This window comes from Chiloscyllium punctatum, chromosome 38 (genome assembly GCF_047496795.1).
Source record: "Chiloscyllium punctatum isolate Juve2018m chromosome 38, sChiPun1.3, whole genome shotgun sequence".
NCBI classification, from domain to species: Eukaryota; Metazoa; Chordata; class Chondrichthyes; order Orectolobiformes; family Hemiscylliidae; genus Chiloscyllium; species Chiloscyllium punctatum.
The window spans coordinates 29290290-29310046 of NC_092776.1; the positions used below are offsets into that span (position 1 = coordinate 29290290).

Genomic DNA, 19757 nt, shown 5'->3' on the forward strand with positions numbered 1-19757 from the left:
TTAGTCGAGATGGAGACCCAGAGGAACTTGTGGAAACTCATAGCTGCCAGCTATCCACTCAAACTTTTATTGGCAGTTAATAGGGCTGTTAAGAAGGTAAACAGGACTCCTGCCTTTATTAGGTAAAGACAATGACTGCAGATGCTGGAAACCAGATTCTGGATTAGTGGTGCTGGAAGAGCACAGCAATTCAGGCAGCATCCAAGTAGCTTCGAAATCGACGTTTGGGGCAAAAGCCCTTCATCAGGAATAAGGGCTTTTGCCCGAAACGTTGATTTCAAAGCTACTTGGATGCTGCCTGAACTGCTGTGCTCTTCCAGCACCACTAATCCAGATCCTGCCTTTATTATAAGAGTAGGAATGTTATGGTGGAGTTGTACAAAACTTTGGTTATGCCACAGTTGGAGAACTGTTTGCAGTTCTGGTCACCACACTATAGGAAAGATATGATTGCTCCAGAAGGGATTGCAACGGCGATTCACCAGTATGTTGCCTGGGATGGAGCAACTTAGCTATGAAGAGAGGCTAGATAAGGTTGAGTTGTTTACCTTAGAGTAGAAAAGGTTTGAGAGAGAACTTGATTGAGGTGTGTAAGATTTTAAGGGGCATGGATTGTCATGGTTGTAATGAAGTCAGTCAGGTGGACTTCATACAATATGAGTGCCCTAATTGGTGCTGTTAACCTGGTCCAACAAGGGAGCATTGGCTGACAGATAAAAAGGGGAGTATCAGAAGTACTGACACTCTGAGAGCTGACTTTGAATGAGGCAGCACTAAATTAAGGACTATTTATGTGTAAATAAAGGGTGACTTGGTGATGGATACCAGGCTCTGTAGAGTTATTTCAGAAAGGTTAGATAGAAAGCAACTGTCCTCTTAGAGGAAATGCCAATAACAAGAGGAAATCATTTTAAGGTTTAGAGAGGTTTTGAGAATTTTTTTTCACATTGAAGGCATGTCTGCAATTCAATACCTGAGATTGAAGTAAGAAATCTCACAACCTTTGTACAGTACTTGGATGAGTACTTGAAATGTCATAATTTCCAAAGCTACGGGCCAGGTACTAGAAAGTGGGAATAGTGTGGATTTAAAGTAGATTTTTGTTGGTGTATACTCAATGGCCTCAAGGGTCTTTTCTTGCTATATGATTCCAAATCTCTCTACTCATCAAATCGCAAACTGTAAATAAACTAGGTTGTAGTATAAAATCATGAGATGTTAACACATAAAGTTAGGTTTCTTGCTGCATACCACCAGGGTTCTTGTCCCAAAGTTAAAACCTTGAGTGGAGAATTCAACTTCTTTTCCTCAATGTTAAGAATTTTATTTTTCCATTCTTGCTACATTTTAACAACTGACTTGTCATTGCCCAGAATGTTCAGGGGTTGTGAAGATTCCACCCAACATTCTGAGTCCTAAGTGACTCTTAGAACATCGAACATTACAGGGCAGTATAAACCCTTAGAACTCTCTGCATAGACACAATACATTATTCCTGGTATTCATGTAACTGTCTCTCTTTCAAATTCTTGTTGGGCAGCTTGTCTGTGGGTCCTGCTCTATCCATTATCATTGGAGAAATGAGGCATTGTGTGATCTGCAGCTGGCCTTTAAATTATGTAACAGGATAATTTATCACTGGGACAGCATCCATAGCAGGCATTTTCTGCTTTAGAGTTCCATGCATGTATGCAAACATAACGGAGCCTTGAAATATATGTGAGGTTGTTGCAATATAGGTTGGAAAAGTATTCTGCTCATATTACCGATCAACATCCTTTTCACTCCTATTCATGCCTAAATGATAAAGAGATGATAAATTGTTTCTTTGCTATATCAAATAGAAACAAATGTAAATAGACTTGCTTTTTAGTTATTTGTTGCTTTGTTATGACTCTATTGTCTTATAAACTGAAAATGTGTTGCTGGGAAAGCGCAGCAGGTCAAGCAGCATCCAAGGAGCAGGTGAATCGACGTTTCGGGCATTAGCCCTTCTTCAGGAATGAGGAATGATCTCCAGCATCTGCAGTCCTCACTTTCTCCTATTGTCTTATAAAGCCTATTACATTTCATTTTATTAAGCATTATTAAAGTTTTGAAAGCTTATAAATAGAATTATCTATTTTTGTAAAACTTTGAAAAAGCAATATTAATAAACATTGTTTAATTCTCAGACTTATTATTCTATGTAGTTCCGTGTTGCAGGTACTTTGTGCAGAGGAGCAGTGAATGTTTGTGATCTTCCAGAGTACTGCAACGGCTCCTCACAGTTTTGCCAGCCTGATGTCTTTATCCAAAATGGTTATCCATGTGCAAATGGTATGACATACTGCTTTGATGGTTTGTGTCAGACCTATGATGCACAATGCAAGGTACTCTTTGGCTCTAGTAAGTATGACTGTTATCATTGGAAATATAAATCTTTATTCAAATTTATTTTAAGTTTATATCAGAACAAAATGCCATTATAACCTAAAGTCATGGGGCTGAAGTATCCCTGGAGATATGGCTCAGTACTAACCTTCTGAGACCAATACATTTGACCATACCTGCCTTAGTTAAATCCCAAGAACAAGTATGCTGCAATTCCATGCCATTGTTCATGTGAAACATCTAATTGTTGGATAAGATTTTCAATTATTTAGGTGATAATAAAGTGCTTAATACTGGGATTTGCGCATATTTATTTGATTACAAGAAATGTTATTTCACAGACAAATTTGTCACACTGTTTCTGTGATATGTTAACAGCTTCAGAGCGTGCACCAGATGTGTGTTTTGAACATGCAAATCGACAAGGGGACAGATTCGGGAACTGTGGATTCCAAAACCGGCAATTTAAGAAATGTACGCTAAGGTATGGTATTGCTTGTAAAATAATTAAACACAAAAAAGATATCACTCTATTTTTAATTTGAAAAGTTGCCATGTTTTCTTCCTCCTTTCAGTAATGCTGGATGTGGCAAAATTCAATGTATAAAAGTGACAGAGAGACCTTTTGGTGTTGATACGAGCACTTCGAATGTTAATGGCATTGATTGTGTGAATGCTGACTTCCACGTGGGTACAGATGTCACTGATCCTTCTTATGTAAACACAGGCACTGGCTGTAACGAAGGCAAGGTAAAATAAAGAGTCAATGTACAGGAATAGAATGAAAATGGAACGATCAGAGATTTTACTTCAATTTAAAGTTATGAACTGAATTGTTTTACAGTCAATATGCTACAGATGGGACTGCTGGTTATGTAACGAATTACACAATTTTTCACTTTTACATTTCTCTATTATTATTCACTTCGATGGAGATTGTATGGCTTTCAGAAGTTTTGACCTATCTTGGGGTCACTACTAGGCCCACTCATTTCAAACAATTAATCTTAAATATAAGTTGAGCATAATATATTGTATGTAAGCAGTGACAATGGGTGCATAGCTCTCTATTTCCATTTATCCTGTACAGTTTTCCTAGTGTTCTTCCTTAGTAACTCCTTGATCTCATGGTGCCTCTTTGTTCTTTGTCCTCCTCCAACGCCAGTATCCATTTAGTTTGCCATTATTCCTTCATTACCTTTTTGAGTCAAGCTTTCTGTTCATAATCATACTGCTCTTAAAGCCACAATTCATGCTTGATTAAACATACTAGGACCAATGTTCTACTGGCAGCCTACTGTTTCTCACCTAAACAATGGGCAGCCAATAACCAAAGATCAAAGGCTACTTTGGCTACACAATGCTGCTAATGGCTAATCTAATGTAATTGATAGGTCATGTACAAATGGGAGGGTAATCTGTCCATCTGCTTCCTGCAGGTTTCTGCCTAAATATGCCAGTTGAGGTCCAAGGTAGGTTGTAGGGTTTTGATTACAACTTTTGAACTATAAAGGGATAAAACATATATGCTCTATTCCTTTGTATGTGGTGGAGCCTAACCATGAGTTTTCAGCAAACTGCTTGTGGCCACATAAAAATGACCCATAAAGCAAGTTCAACGCTCTGCCATCCCATTGAGGCCCATGCATTGACTGCAGGATTATGCCCTTTCTGCACCCCTAACAATCATAAATCTGATCTGCTGGCTAACTTACTGTGATAGCCAGCCAGTATTTTGCTTTCCCATAGCCAGTGAGCTGTAGCAAGGCACCCATTTTGGAGCTAATGTTTGTCAGCATTAAAATGCGATAAAATATGGTTCTTATTGCTTCAGTATTTAGTATTTAAATACTTTATATTATTATTAAAAAACAATTTCCTCAAAACTCAACCCTCCCAATTTCAACTGTTTACCATTTTATTTTGTTTGAAATTTTGATTGAAATCATTTTTAATCTATTTTATTTGAAGCTTGTCAAGTTGTGGATTTTTTTGTGCAAATGGAATATTGTTAGAGGATTTTAAAGACATATGAGACTATAAATCTGTGCAAGTGGATAATTTTTAAATGAATTGAAATCTCGCTCAGGCGAAAACACAAAGTTTCATTTGTTAGTGACAGGACCCCTGAAAATCTACAGTCTAATGCCTGGACACTCAATCAGGACCCAGATGTCCCAAATCCTTGCATAGCACAAAGATTTGCAGAGGCTCCCCAAAGCCAAAACGTGGCAAATCATTTCAAGGTGTAGGAACTTTAAACTGAAGGTTCCTGTGCTCATCTTGATGGTACATAACTTATAGGTTAAGGCAAACATGGCCATAACAACAGAACACATGGGAAACATCTAATGCTCCAGACCAGGATCATGACCAAACTACCGAACATTTTTCAACATATTTTATTTCTGAGGCGGCTTCCTCAGCAAAAGTGTTGATGGGAGCCCATGTAGCACTTTTGAATATCCACACTCTTGATCCAACTCCACCCCACTGATGTACAATATTAAATACTCTATTTCTGCCCAAATGAGAAAAGGTATTCTCAATTGTGGTACAGGTAATGTGGTATACAAATGAAAATTTAAGTATCTGTAAATTTGTTATATATTAATTTATCTAATTAATTATCTATACTCTTTCAGGCCTGCATAAATTTTGAATGTGTAAACGCCAGCAACCTGGGATTTGATTGTGATATCAAAGGGAAATGCAACAACCATGGTGTAAGAATGATTCTCTTCCTAGTCACAGGTCTTCCTATTATCATGGTTGTTTACTTAATGCTTCACGTTTGTTATGAAGATATAATATGTTGTTTTATTTTGGAAATTAACAACAAGCAGATGCTGGAATTGGATTTATTTTCTCAAACAGCCAAAATTATTTTATTTAGTTGTAATTTAATGGTGGGATTATTAACAATTTTTGTTAAAGCAGTAAAGTACCTATTGGTATTAGGTATTTAAATGTTAAATTATTTTCATTTAAAAAACTACTTTTGTCAAAGTTAAGCATTCCAGTTTCAACTTTTCAGTCTTTTATTTAGCTTGAAACTATTTTGAATTCATGTTATTTGGAATTTACCACTATACAGCTCTACCATTAATAGTAAAAATCTGCCTGCACTTAGCCCTTGATATTTTCATGGGCCCAGTTTTATTAGTAGTACCACTGTTTGATAGATATTGTTAGTTTATTCCAGTGGTCCTTAATAGTGCTTTGTAGAGAATGCAGTTCTGAATGGTAACAACATCTTAGAAGATGTAGTGAATTATTAAAGTCAATTCAGCAGAAGAATTTGGATAAATGTCATTAGTTGCAGTAGAAATATAGGCTGACATGACCAAAACATTAGAATGACCACTGTTACGTCATATGGTAAACCCTCTAGCTTAATTTAAACCAGCAACACAGAAAAGATATATCCCTTGCAGTAATGTGTGAAAATTCGAGAAGCCAAGAACTATTTAAAGTAAAAATTAACAGCTTTATTTCTTAAAGTAAAACAGAGAATAACTAACAACCATTTACAACTCCCTCTTCTAACCTATCTTTTACTTTCCCTTCTATAATACTACTCTGCTAAAACTCCCAATTAAGATTTACCAAAAATTCAAATTTCCATATCCAGCCAGATGTCAAATCTTCTCGTTATATCTTCCTCTGTCTTCTTCTTCTTAGGGGTTTCTGTTTCATAGATTACTTATCGATAAAGGTACCTTTAAGAGAGCTATTCTGTGAGCAGTCTGCAGATGCTGGTGGATTGGCAGTTCTCCTCTCAACCGTTCAATTTTCTGCAGTCTTATACCCCCAAAGCATTGGATTGTGTCATTGGCTTTTAAGATTGTCAAGACACTAAATTCAGACTTGTTTGGAGTTTGGTATTTTTCGGGGTATAATTAAAACTGATTGGCCTAATTCAAATCTGTTTTGTCAATCAGTTATTCGAATTGTTTGACCAAATGTTACATTATATCTTGTTCAGAACACTTGATGCTGTGTCAGGTAGTTCTGCTAGCTATTAACTCTCTTAAAGGTCTAGTACACCCGCGTCTTCATAACACCGCATTCAGGGTAAATTACCTTTAGTACTTTTGTAGCTGTAATCTTTTATTGAAATACTATTTGCATCTTATTAGATTTGTAACAGTAACAAGAACTGTCATTGTGAAGACGGATGGGCACCACCTAATTGTGACACTCGTGGTTTTGGAGGAAGCATAGATAGTGGACCCACTCGCATAGGTATTTTTTTAAAAGATGCATTATTGTACAAGAGGTGTATTCTCACATTTTTGCATAATAACTGCAATTGAAATGCAACTGTTATAATTGTGAATGATTATATGAATAGATATTACAAATAATTGATTATTTATATTATTGTATGAAATTAGATTATGAGCATAGTTCTCCATTAAATTTTGCTTTTTTCGTAAAGGAAACAAAAATCCTTTATTGAACTTCCAAATACCTTTTCATTGTTAGGGATTTTTACAAAGAACGCATTAATTCTTTAAAACCCAATAGGTCGATGTGAATCAGTTTCTAGGTCCTTGAATATAACATAGATTGGACTTTGGGTGTATTTAATCATGAGTTTCAAAACAATTTAATGATTCATTGCCAAGGTAAATTTTCCAATACCCCTCCCACTCTTTTTTGTTTGACAATTGAATGACCATGAGGAATTAATTTATTATCCAGAAAACTATATACATAACAATCTAATTTCTAAAGAATAGCCAACATTTAAGTCATATAAATCCAGGTTTCCAAAGAGAACAGGGACCGAGCCAACTAACCCACTCTAAACTACCTAAAGGCACATTCACAGACACAAATTAATATATTTTCAGCAATAACAGTTAAAAGATATTATTGAGTAAACCAGACTTTTCCACCAGCAAGTTCCTTGGATCATCTCCCACTCCCTAACAGTAACAGCTTCTTCAGAAATTCCTTTTACATGTTGAAATAGAGTTTCTGCTGACGTCAAGATGGAGGAACGGGAGTAGCCTTGAGGAAATTCTTAATGCAGATATCATGAAACACACACCTGGCAATTGTTCAGATCACAAATACAGTAACTCAGTCTACACTTTAAAGATGCAACCTTCCCAATTTATTACATTTAATGTAAAGTCTTCCTAAAACCTGGACAGTTTTAAAACAGCTTCTTTCAAATTTTCAATATTACCAACAATATAAATATAAGATAATAAGTAGTGAATCTTAATCTTCTATTTGCATGCCATGGAATTGATCATTAATAATATGCAAATTGATTTATTGTAGGAAAACCATTTAAGGAGTCTTTTCTGTTTTTTTCCTTTAGATACTTCACTTCGAGATGGCTTGCTAATATTTTTCCTTTTGGTGGTCCCAATACTAATTTTCATTGGTTTAATAATTTTTTTCAACCGTAATGCAATAAAACAATGCTGGAGAAAGAGGAAAGCTCCACACACAACGTATGTGACATTGGAGTTCACCTCCAACTTTTCATTAGAAATGCGGTTACTTATTTATTGTGTCTCTATTAGTTAGATTTATTTCCTGTACACTGGTATTTCATTTTGATTTCATTCTACTGTGTGGTTTCTCCCTATTTATCCTGAAGGCATTATCTCCTAAAGATGTTCAGGTTGTATGGGCATTGGCCACTCTCAAGTATGCTGCCTAATTACTATTCTTCATGAGTGAACTCAGATGGCAAATATTGGAATTTTTCTTTGAGGCATCCAAAGCCAAGCTCGACCCTGATTTCACGAGATGGCCAATTCTGCATTTGCAATTAGAACTCATTGGACAACAGTCAGGAATGGGAACCCAGGCTGATGTTTCTCTACCTTAGCTGTAAACTGCATACGAACTAAGCTGAACATGTACATGATGAAGGTGACAGGATTGCATGAATGAGGTTTATGGAGAATAAGGAATACACTGTTCATTAGCTGGGGAGGTGTTTAAAAGATAAAACTTTTACAAAATCTACTATTTGCTCAGGATTAAAATCTGATTTGGAAAAACTATATAACCTTAACATTGGAAAATCTGAGGCTATTCATTACTAGCTATGGGGTTTCTTATGCACATAACTGTTTTATCTTACAGGACACAGACCAGAACACAATCAGAGAACAATTTGTCAAACCATGGTAATCAGAGGAATAATCAAGTAAGAATCACTATGATTTCAATATCGCTTTTATACCATAAAGTTAAAATCATAATATTCCAGGTTAACAGTATGTTCTTAACCATATTATCATACATGTGCGAGTACTTTCCTACTAATGCTGCTAAACTATCAATCAGATCAAGTGATAATGGAGCTGACATTCATATAGATTTTAGAATTAAAATCCCTACAGTGTGGAAACAGGCCCTTCGACCCAACAACTTCACACCAACCCTCTGAAAAGTACTCCACCCAGATCCATTATCCTACATTTTGCCCTGACTAATGCATCTAACCGACACATCCCTGAACACTATGGGCAATTTAGCATGGCCACTTCATCTGACCTGCATATCTTTGGACTCTGGGAGGAAACTGGCGCACCCAGAAGACACCCATGCAGACACAGGTAGAATGTGCAAACTCCACACAGACAGTTGCCCAAGGCTGGAATCGAACCCAGGTCCCTGGCACTGTGAGGCAGCAGTGTTAACCACTGAGCCACTGTACTGCCCCAAATATTTTGCAAAGTTACAATTTAGATATTTATGAAGGTTGATTCCAATTTGAACAAAATTATATCATGTCAGACTGTATTTGTTATTACATAGATGATTTTTACCTTCCCTGTACTCCATTCCATTTCTCTTTCACCCAGAAAGGTAAAAGGCTTTGGTCAGTACATTTCATTACAGATAAAATTATTGGCAATGGCTTTCACAAGAAACAATTTTCTTCAGTAGCAACTGTCCTGACTTCCACTCAAGGTGAAATTGTCTGTGTTCTCAGTATTCCCCAAAGCTTCAGTCTTTTCTATTCAAAGAAATAGGTTAATATATCCATTAAAACAACACACAAATTTCGTGCAAACACATTAACATGTTTATTTCTCCTATTACATTAATCAGAAGTCTCATGGTATAGTATGTTTTTAACATTACAAGGGTAAGGGATGAAATATTAATACATTGGACTTTTTTTTGCATTTTAGGTTATTTCTACTGCAAATTCAAATATCTATGCAGATATTACTTTACACAGGTATGTTCATTTAATGCAACACTCACTGTAGTCATTTTTTTCACTGTGCTTAGATGAATCTCACTGAAATGGAAATAACATTCAATACATTAAAATAAAGGCCATGCAGCCCCCATGATAGAATTGATAATTGTATAATATTTCCAAGACTTATGCTTTTTCAATTGTTCAATCATAGAATGAGCAGGAGAGTAGGATTATTTTAGCTGAGTGTTTGTCTTCTCAGCTATGAATCAAAGGGTCATGGGTTCAAGTCTGTTACAGGACTGGAGAACATAATCTGGACTGATCCTTCTATACAGTGCAGACAGGCAGTCAGTCTTTCTGCTGAAACTTTAAGCCAAGCCCCTGTCAGCTTATTCAGTTGGATGCAAAAGACAACATAGCATTTTTTCCAAAGTGGAGCAGGGACTTCGGATGAGTCTTTTCAACCAATGACACCAAAAAAATAAATTAACTGGTCAAGCATCTCATTTTTATGAGATTTCTCTGCTGTGTTTTTCTATCTAAGAAATGAGACTTTGGGTAGAATCAGTGGATCCTGCATGAGGGTTTGGGAGGCCTTCTAGCCACTCCTTAAAGCTATCCAACATTTAGTGGAATATGGGCTAAAGTGGGAGGTACATCTGCAGATGGAAGGAAAACAAAGAAGCTAGCAATGAGTCATTTAAAGGCTGCATGATATTGCATAAGCTTCTCAAAGAAAAATTGTAAACACAAAATGTTTTGGAGGGGTTTGGGACAGCAAATGTTGTTTAGCTGAGTAGGAAGTGTCAAATCAAGATGAAATAAACAATGTGCAGTAGAGAATTCTTCTTCAGGGTTATGTTTCCATTCATCCCATCCTGTTCAGAAGGTTTCCCTTTGATCTTGATGCTAGTGTTACAAGAAATTTCTCAGCAGATTTTAAATCTGGCACTATTTAGGAGGCATAGTAAATCAAGCAGACAGCAGCAGGAATTTATAAAGGATATAAAGATTTATAAGAGTGCATTATGGGTTGAGATAATCCAATTTGGATTCTAGAGAGACAACTTGGGTTATTTTACAAATTGTGAGAAACTAAACTGAGGAAGATCTGGACATTTGGGTATTTATGTGCATAAATCATTAAAATTGAGTAGACACATAAAACAATCAAAAGCCTAATATTTCTTTATCTCAAGGTGGCTGGAATATAATTGGGTTGAAGTTATGCTATAACATTATAGAGTCTTGGTCAGACTGCATCAAGAACACTGCATTCAGTTCTGAGCACTGCACTTCTCGGAGGACATATTGGCCTTGTATTGACTGCAGTACATGTTCATTAGATTTATGTCGGGGATGGGAAATATAAGGACAGTAGTATAAACTTTACCTATTTTTCCTTCTGTAGATAATTTAAGAATGATTTTATTGTGTTGTTTAAATTAACATCAGAATCTGTCTTTTGCCATAACTTTTGAGTTATTAATCAAACTCTATCATTACATTTCAATGCTTTTAAAGATGTCTTTACAACAAATGAATCCAGCCATAGGAATACTGCTGGTTGTCAAAGCTATGCTTTGTTAAATGTTACTTTATTATTAATTGCTTAACAAGACTTCCTGACTGGTAGTTTTGTCTTGTTATTTAACAACACATTGAAATTGTCCAACTTGTCGAGTTCCATGAGACTCTGTATTTCTTATTGGTGTATAAAAGAATTGGCTTCATTTTTACATGCATCACACCATTCAGCTTGGTCACTAAGAATAAATGCTTGCAAGCTTATCATTACTATGATAATTTTAATAAAACAGTGAAAATTGCATTTTTATGTTATTATTATCAAAAGTCATATTTTTTCTTTGTTTTTAGGCAATATGCTTCAAATGAAAATCCAGTACCTTACATAGCCTATGCACCAAACTATCAAAATCCTGTTCCACCTCCTAGACCTACTGTAACTCCTCAATCAAATGAGCCTCCTAGACCAGCTGTGCCCCCTAGACCAGCTGTGCCTCCTAGACTTATTGCATCCCACCAGTCTTAAGTTTGACCTTAGCACTAAATGATCATAAATTGTGCCTTACGTTCAGTAATATTAGTGATCAAAAGGATACCTCAGGAAAGCATTAAGAAGTACAGTATATTATTTCTCTTTTATCATTATCTTTAATTATTCTTGCAACAGTTAGATTCACAACACATTTCTCGAAGCCTTGCTCAATATCGATAAAGTTTTAATGGTATTGCAGCACCTTAATACCACAGCTGCTCTTATACCAGGCTCTGAATGCTTCACAAATGTAAATTCTCAGGGTATTTTAAAAATTGGACTTGGCAGAGGAAAGTGCAATTATTCATAGAAGATCTTTACAGGGGATAAATTCAGTTCATGGTTGCTTGATTTTCACACACAAAATATGCATGTGACTTCCCGATTTTGGATTGCAAGTTGCTACGCCCAAGATGTGTCAGAAGTGCACCATATTGTCTGGGTAACTTTTAATCACCCTGAAAATAAAAATAGGTGTTTCAGAAAGCAAATTAGGAAGACGTCAGATCTAGGACCCTGATCTGCAAAACTGAAAAATAAATAAGTACAATTTACAGACACTTTCTCCGCTTGATTATATCAGGTGTTGAGTGCCTTAACCAGTGACCTTTAAAAGTAATCATTGGAGGCCACTTGGGAAAAATCAAGGGAATTTAAGTTTTAATTTTGAAAGGATAGGAAAAACAAGCGTAAAAATCACAGTCCTTGAAAGAACTCAAGGCCGTTGATGACATGTTCAAGATATCCCCAAGACATTCATTTTCAACTGGACCAGAATAAAAGCCTGGCCTCTGCAAATGTGTGCCCGCTCCATCTCAAAGCCAAATTTGACTCAATACTCAGGCATCTGTGGACTGATGCACAAATCTATTGTTCTATTGATACTACTTTGGGTACATCTGAATTTCCTCGTTTACATAACTAATATTTGTTTCTGTTCAAGTTAATACTATAATAAATTGTTTTATGTTTATTTCTTTTTTGCACAGTATAAATTTGCATGTCTCTTCTTGATGTAAATAGATTTGACTGTTGTTCTAGTTACATGGACCTATGGGGTGTTAATCCGTTTTCAGCTTAACTATGAACAGTATATGTTTGAGATGCATCAGTTCAGAGTAATTTCAAATCACCAACTCAAAACTGTTGTTAGTACTTTGACATAATTGCAGACACTGAGGGAATAATCAACAACAAAAAACCTTAGTGGGAAGTTGTTTTGGTTAGGATCGTGAAAGAATAAGATTAAATTGGATTTGCATCTTACATGATGACATGATCTAAAAACAGAAAATAGCAATGTAATGTTGATTATGTGTTTGAATAATTTAAAAAGGACACTGATTACTAGATTAAGTTTCATTATTCACCAGCTAAATTGTTAACATTTTACACTACAGTGGACGCACAACGCAAAAGAAAACTAACAGTTCTATGAAATCTTGCTGTCCAAACATAAGAAAATGTAAATTTTCCTAAACGATTTAATTTTAAATTAACTAGTGCTCACATCATCACTTTCCAGTTTATTTGAACTACCTGAGTGAAGATTACTGCTAAAATTAATTGAGAAGTTAAATTGCACTTTAATCTATTACATCAGTAATAAATCAGTATCCTAAACAATAGGCTGTGATTATAAATTTTGTACTCTGAGAGTAGGCTGGGCATGTTATGCGCAACTGATTCACTGTCCCCATCATTGAGAATGTTTGCTGGTTAGCAGTTAGCAGTTAGGTACTTAAGTGTGAGTTTCTTAGTATACTGTACCTGGATATACCATGACAAAAACTAGTAATCAATCTGAGACCAGCAACCACAATGCTGAGTTGCTCAGTCCACTTTTGAGGATCCCATGCAAAGTGTGGATGTGTGGGATTGGAGGCACCAGCCATGGTAGTTTCAGAGCCTATGCTCTTGCCTCCCATCTGTGCCTCTGCCACCAAATTGGGAGCACATAGAGCCCCCCTCCCCCTCCTTCTCCAGTAGGCAGGTTGTCTTGGCTTGCTCCCAAAGATTCTTCTCGTCTGCCAAAAAGACATATTAATGGGGTAACAATGAATTTAGTCCCTCCAATGATCATTGACCACCTCTATGGGGGTGAACTTTCCATCCATTCCAGGTGTTCAGAGTTTTTTTTTCAATATTTTGAGTGTTGAAAAAAATACTTGAGACACATTGAAAGGAATGTCCTTATAGTTCCTAGACCAAGTATTACTTCATCTGTAATTGTCTGGGATTACTATGGAATTGATTGCTAGTGATCATATTCACAGTGATTCAATTGACAAGCTATGAGAAAATGAACAAAATGGACTGAACTTAAATTACATTGTACTCCAGACTTTCACATTTTCCATTTTAAGTAGGTTTGACTTGATTGAATTGATTTTGACTGTGATTTTAAGCTCTAGTCAATCACAGCAGCTTTTGCTCTTGAACCAGTTAAGAGGGGTGAGTCAGCTGAATCAAATATTGGAAAAAATGCAGAGAACTATGTTAAAATAAAATTAGCTAGGCTTTATCAGTTTGGTATGAATTGCAAATTTTTCTACATGTGTTTAGTTTTGATTAGTAATTATACATTCAGGATTCTTTTAAATTCTGTACCTAATCTAAACAACGTCAAGAGTGCAGGAGAATGTTTCCATGTTATTCCAGATTATCAAATCACTATTTTGCCATGAATACACTGTCAGAATTTTATGTATTAACGCAGATTTTTAAAGAAAATATTGTTTAGAAATCTGAATAATTTATAAAATATAGATAAAATAATTGTTTTATGTATTGAATTACCTGTGAATGATGATTGTTAAATGAAGGAAATGAAAAAGCATCTAAGAAGGATTTATAGATGTACCATAGAAGGAATCCCTGATTTATTAAACATTAACATTTACTTTGGATCTGGACTGGTGATTGTTTTTGCAACATTTACTTCTACTGATTTTAACTGTTTTAGTTATATGTCACTCTGTTTCTACAACCTAGAGAAACAAAAATTTAAAAATATTTTAGATGTGTTTTTTGGCTTCACAAAGTGAAGGTGTTAACTATGAGAATTAAATACATTGGGAACCTAATATTAATTGATCTTGAGCCAAAAAAAAATTACACCCATCAGCATGACAATATTTCTTCTACTCTGTCTTCAGCAATGCACTTTGTGCAAAGCCTTTGTGATCATATTAAACAATTTTCAGATTTATGTACTTGCATTCACTTAATGAGATGTTGTAGTTGAAGTGGGAGATGGCACGGGGCAGGGTGACACAAGGCACACAGACACACAAGATTTTTGCTGAGCTATCACTTGGCCACTTGAAACCTAAGATAGCCGCCAGACCAGAATATGGAAAAGACGGCAGAGCAAACACAGACACTGCCTGGGGCCACCAGAATGCCAGCTCAATGCACTCACAACCCAGTTGATTAGTTTAAGGCAGGTGAGGGAGAGAATACATACGAGTAACCTGCACTGTTCGCCAAAGTCTCTGGGTCCAGCCAACACCTTTGATAGAAATGCTAACAGCTTGATACAGACTCAATACAAAGTGCTAATAGCTAGGGCTGCAGTAATCATCCTTCTCAGGAAGAATGATTAGCGCCCATTACTATAGCAATGGACTTCCGCGCAGACATTGAAACTGACAATGCCTCAATTGAAACTAATAACAAAGGCTGCGCTGGAACTGACAATGACTGTATCAAGACTATCAACAATTCTGCAATGATTGCCATAAACAAATCATGTTAGCAAGGCAATAATCTCATCACTGACCTATTGTATCACAAGGTGTATAAAAGTATCTTGACATGTCCTTCGGGTCAAGAGAAGAATCTCAGCTGACCACTGTGCTGTTGGTGTCTTTCTCTCCCCGGGGGTATGGTATTTCCTTGTATAATACACTCTGTCATTGAACCTCAACTCTGACTCCAAGACTGGTGATTTTCTCCATAACAATTGGCATAGTAAGCAGGGTTCATAGTACTGGTCCCCTGGTGGAAGGTCATGATTGGGTGGCCGGGGTAAGAACCAATTTGTACCTGCAAATGGGAAGAGTCAGACCGGAAATGCGCAGCAGGTCAGGCAGCATCCAAGGAACAGGAGAATCGATGTTTCGGGCATAAGCCCTTCTTCAGGAATGAGGAAAGTGTGTCCAGCAGGCTAAGATAAAAGTAGGGAGGAGGGACTTGGGGGAGGGGAATTAGGAATGCGATAGGTGGAGAGAGGTCAAGGTGAGGGTGATAGGCCAGAGTGGGGTGGAGGCGGAGAGGTCAGGAAGAAGATTGCAGGTTAGGAAGGCGGTGCTGAGTTCGAGGGAGTTGACTGAGACAAGGTGGGGGGAGGGGAAATGAGGAAACTGGAGAAATCTGAGTTCATCCCTTGTGGTTGGAGGGTTCCCAGGCAGAAGATGAGGCACTCTTCCTCCAACCGTCGTGTTGCCATGGTCTGGCGATGGAGGAGTCCAAGGACCTGCATGTCCTTGGTGGAGTGGGAGGGGGAGTTGAAGTGTTGGGCTACGGGGTGGTTGGGTTGGTTGGTCCGGGTGTCCCAGAGGTGTTCTCTGAAACGTTCCGCAAGTAGGCAGCCTGTCTCCCCAATATAGAGGAGGCCACATCGGGTGCAGCGGATGCAATAGATGATGTGTGTGGAGGTGCAGGTGAATTTGTGGCGGTTATGGATTTCTCCAGTTTCCTCATTTCCCCTCCCCCTAACTTGTCTCAGTCAAATCCCTCGAACTCAGCACCGCCTTCCTAACCTGCAATCTTCTTCCTGACCTCTCCGCCTCCACCCCACTTCGGCCTATCACCCTCACCTTGACCTCCCTCCACCTATCGCATTCCCAATGCCTCTCTCCCAAGTCCCTCCTCCCTACCTTTTATCTTAGCCTGCTGGACAAACTTTCCTCATTCCTGAAGAAGGGCTTATGCCCAAAATGTCGATTCTCCTGCTCCTTGGATGCTGCCTGACCTGCTGCGCTTTTCCAGCAACACATTTTCAGCTCTGATCTCCAGCATCTGCAGTTCTCACTTTCTCCTCGAAGAGTCAGACCGGGCCAAGGACACCATTTAAAAGGTATACCGAATGTTTTGTCTGATTTGCTACAGCACTGAGTTAAAAGTTTTTGTGTACGTCTGTGGAGAATAGGTGTTAACTGTACTAACTGTAGTAAGAACCTACTGCTTGTGCTGAAACAGCCAGAGGACAAGGTTGTGCGTGTTTCAAAAGCCCATTCCTAAACCAGTTGTTAAGAGGGTAGCTCCCCAAAGTGAAGGTTGGAATTTGAAGTAGGAATTTGAAGCACCGAGGGCACTAGGAGTTATGAAGCATAAGTGGCCAAGTCAGGTAACATTGGACTCTGTAGGTGCGAACAACACAGAGTCCAGTTGGAGTTTAAGTTAAAAGTTGGGTGCTGTTTGTACTTGTAATTTCCAATGTGGTGAGGAAGGGGAGTTTAGATTAGATTACATTACAGTGTGAAAACAGGCCCTTCAGCCCAACAAGTCCACACCGACCCGCCGAAGCGCAACCCACCCATACCCCTTACCTAACACTACAGGCAATTTAGCATGCCAATTCACCTGACCTGCACATCTTTGGACTGTGGGAGGAAACCGGAGCACCCGGAGGAAACCCACGCAGACACGGGGAGAACATGCAAACTCCACACGGTCAGTCACCTGAGGCGGGAATTGAACCCAGGTCTCTGGCGCTGTGAGGTAGCAGTGCTAACCACTATGCCACCGTGCCGCCCGTAAAGTTGATCACTCTGATCAAGGTGGAAAGTTGAGTAACCATGATACCCTGTCAGTCCTTAGTAGAACGACAGAGGTTGAATAGTGGAGGTGGCCATGAGGGTAAAGAATCCCCACCGGTCAAGAGCACACTGGGCTAGAGGTAGGTTTCTGGGCCTATCTGGAGGCTTTGGGTCAGTAGGGGTGGCCAGGAGGGTAGAGAAGTCCCACCGGTAGACAGCACACCTTGCTAGGAGACTGCTACGGCCATACGAGGGTGCTCGGACAGTATTATTTGCTGGGGTAGAGAAGTCCCCATTTAGGAACACATTTCTGTTGGTGGTATCTGGGGGTAACAATCTGTTAAATGGCAGATCAAAGTTTTAAAGGGGACACTGCAGGTTCCCTTATTGAGAAATACAAGGCAGACAGACAGGGTTGACAGAGCAAATGAAGAAAAGTGGTTGGGACCCATCCCAGACATTAGCACAACAGAGAGTGTGGATACATAAGCAGAAATGGAATAAAACTAAAAAGATAGGGGTAATGTTGGTATAGCAATTAGCCAGCCTAATTGAGCAAGTGAGTGCCTCCACGAGTAGGTGGAGAAAGGACCAAGAACAAGTCAAAGAGCCGGAGAGCAGGATAAAGGATCTAGAATTCACATTAGAAAAAATACAAGAGGAAAGAGAAATTGACACTCTCCCCTCCTGCGAAAAGGTCCAGCAGGGACCAACTGCTCCCTCTGTTGGACGAACCGTGCAAGGATTCAATTTAGCACCTGTTACCAGAGGAGGGACAGAATCACAACTGAAATCAAATTAGAAACCATTCCCCCAGGGGAGAGGCAGCAGATTATGACCTCCCTGGGCAAATTACAGTCCTGGAGCGCAAACACCCGGTTCTGGAAAAAGCTGGATAGTATATGGCAAAAGGCAAAAGTGAGGACTGCAGATGCTGGAGATCAGACTCTAGATTAGAGTGGTGCTGGAAAAGCACAGCAGGTCAGGCAGCATCCGAGGAGCAGGAAAATTGACGATTCAGGCAAAAGCCCTTCATCAGGAATTCTAATCTGGATAGTGTATGGGTAGGGCACCAACTACACCTGAGGGACATAGACCAGCTGGTCCGGTCAGCTTGCCCAGCAGACAAGTGGAGGCAGATAGCTGGCAGACCCGATGCCACAGCAGGCCAAGGTTATAGGGGAGGATGGTGGACACATGCCGGCGCCCTCACAGCTGAGACAGATGCCCAGCAGGCACCCTTCACTGACTTTAAAGAAGAAATCCAGAGGATGCTAGGAAATTCCCCCACGCACTGGAACAAGATCACAACCACGAAGCAATTTAAAGGGGAAGGAGCCTCTGAATATGGGGAATAATTATTTAGGCTCTATCGGGAATGCTGAGAGCAAGCAAACTCAGATTGGGGGGAACCGGGCATTTATCCAAGCTTTTAAAGATGGTCTCTCTAGCACACACCAAACCATCCTGAAAATGGGAGTAATAATGTCCCAGGATTATGATGACCTAGTCGACTGGGCTAGCGGGTTGCAGGAGGCAGAAGCTCCTGCAATAAAGGCAAGACCTGACAAAGCAACCTACTGGAATGGAGGTGAGAATAGAATAAAACAATACTGCCACAATTGTGACTGGCAAGGTCACTTTGCTAGAGAATGTAGGGTCCCACGAGCAGGGAATAGACCAGGGAACAATGTAAAATACTGCCGCCACTGCAAAAGAACAGGACACACAGAAGCAATATGCTGGGAAAAGCATGGGGCACTTCCAAACATCACCCGAATCACCACGGGAGTCCTGAGGTCAGCAGAGCTGACAACCAAGCTGCCCCCATTTGTGAGGGCAAGGGAGAGGGGAGAATTTATGTGCCCGCAGTAATAGGAAGGAGGAGATGTGAAATGCTAGTAGACACAGGATCTATATCTATCACAAACTTACCCTTACCCCACACAAATAAAATGATTCACTTAACTAAGGTAAGAGCAGATAAAACGCCATCTTACCCAAGCAAAACTATCCTCGTAGAAATAAACATTGTATATATCCCCATGAAATTCTATGCATGCCAAAATAACAAGGGCACCATAATGGCAACGATCTCATGAAAGAATATGATGTTCTAATATTTGTGCAAAAGGGAAATTGATTTGGCCCAGTCAGGACGATCGGAAGACTGAGACTGGGAAACTTACAAGTCACCTTGAAACTATTAAAGTGGCTACAGGCACCAGTATGGACTGGAACCTCGTAAAGGGGGGGATTCTGAGCCATCTACGCCTCCACCCCCCAGAACATGGGCAGAAACAAAGTTAGATACAGGTCTAGTTAACATAGGTGTGATAAGGGTTCCCGGGCTGGAGCATAAGCC

The 19757-nt window shown here is 38.8% G+C and overlaps 2 protein-coding genes across 2 annotated transcripts in view; both read left to right on the forward strand.

The window, feature by feature from the left end:
* The window catches only part of adam9b (ADAM metallopeptidase domain 9b), a 52938-nt gene extending 38404 nt beyond the window's left edge, over positions 1-14534 (forward strand). Inside the window, exons 14-22 of the mRNA XM_072557504.1 lie at positions 2193-2388; positions 2752-2857; positions 2949-3123; positions 5019-5099; positions 6516-6621; positions 7715-7850; positions 8494-8557; positions 9552-9601; positions 11447-14534. Of these exons, the coding sequence (XP_072413605.1) occupies positions 2193-2388; positions 2752-2857; positions 2949-3123; positions 5019-5099; positions 6516-6621; positions 7715-7850; positions 8494-8557; positions 9552-9601; positions 11447-11621 (1089 nt within the window). The 3' untranslated portion in view covers positions 11622-14534. The remainder of the gene's footprint in view (positions 1-2192; positions 2389-2751; positions 2858-2948; positions 3124-5018; positions 5100-6515; positions 6622-7714; positions 7851-8493; positions 8558-9551; positions 9602-11446) is intronic.
* A 4343-nt stretch (positions 14535-18877) lies between these two features.
* Positions 18878-19757, forward strand: part of LOC140463267 (L-seryl-tRNA(Sec) kinase) — a 32514-nt gene continuing 31634 nt past the window's right edge. The window contains exon 1 of the mRNA XM_072557026.1: positions 18878-18983. Coding sequence (XP_072413127.1) covers positions 18878-18983 — 106 coding nt within the window. The remainder of the gene's footprint in view (positions 18984-19757) is intronic.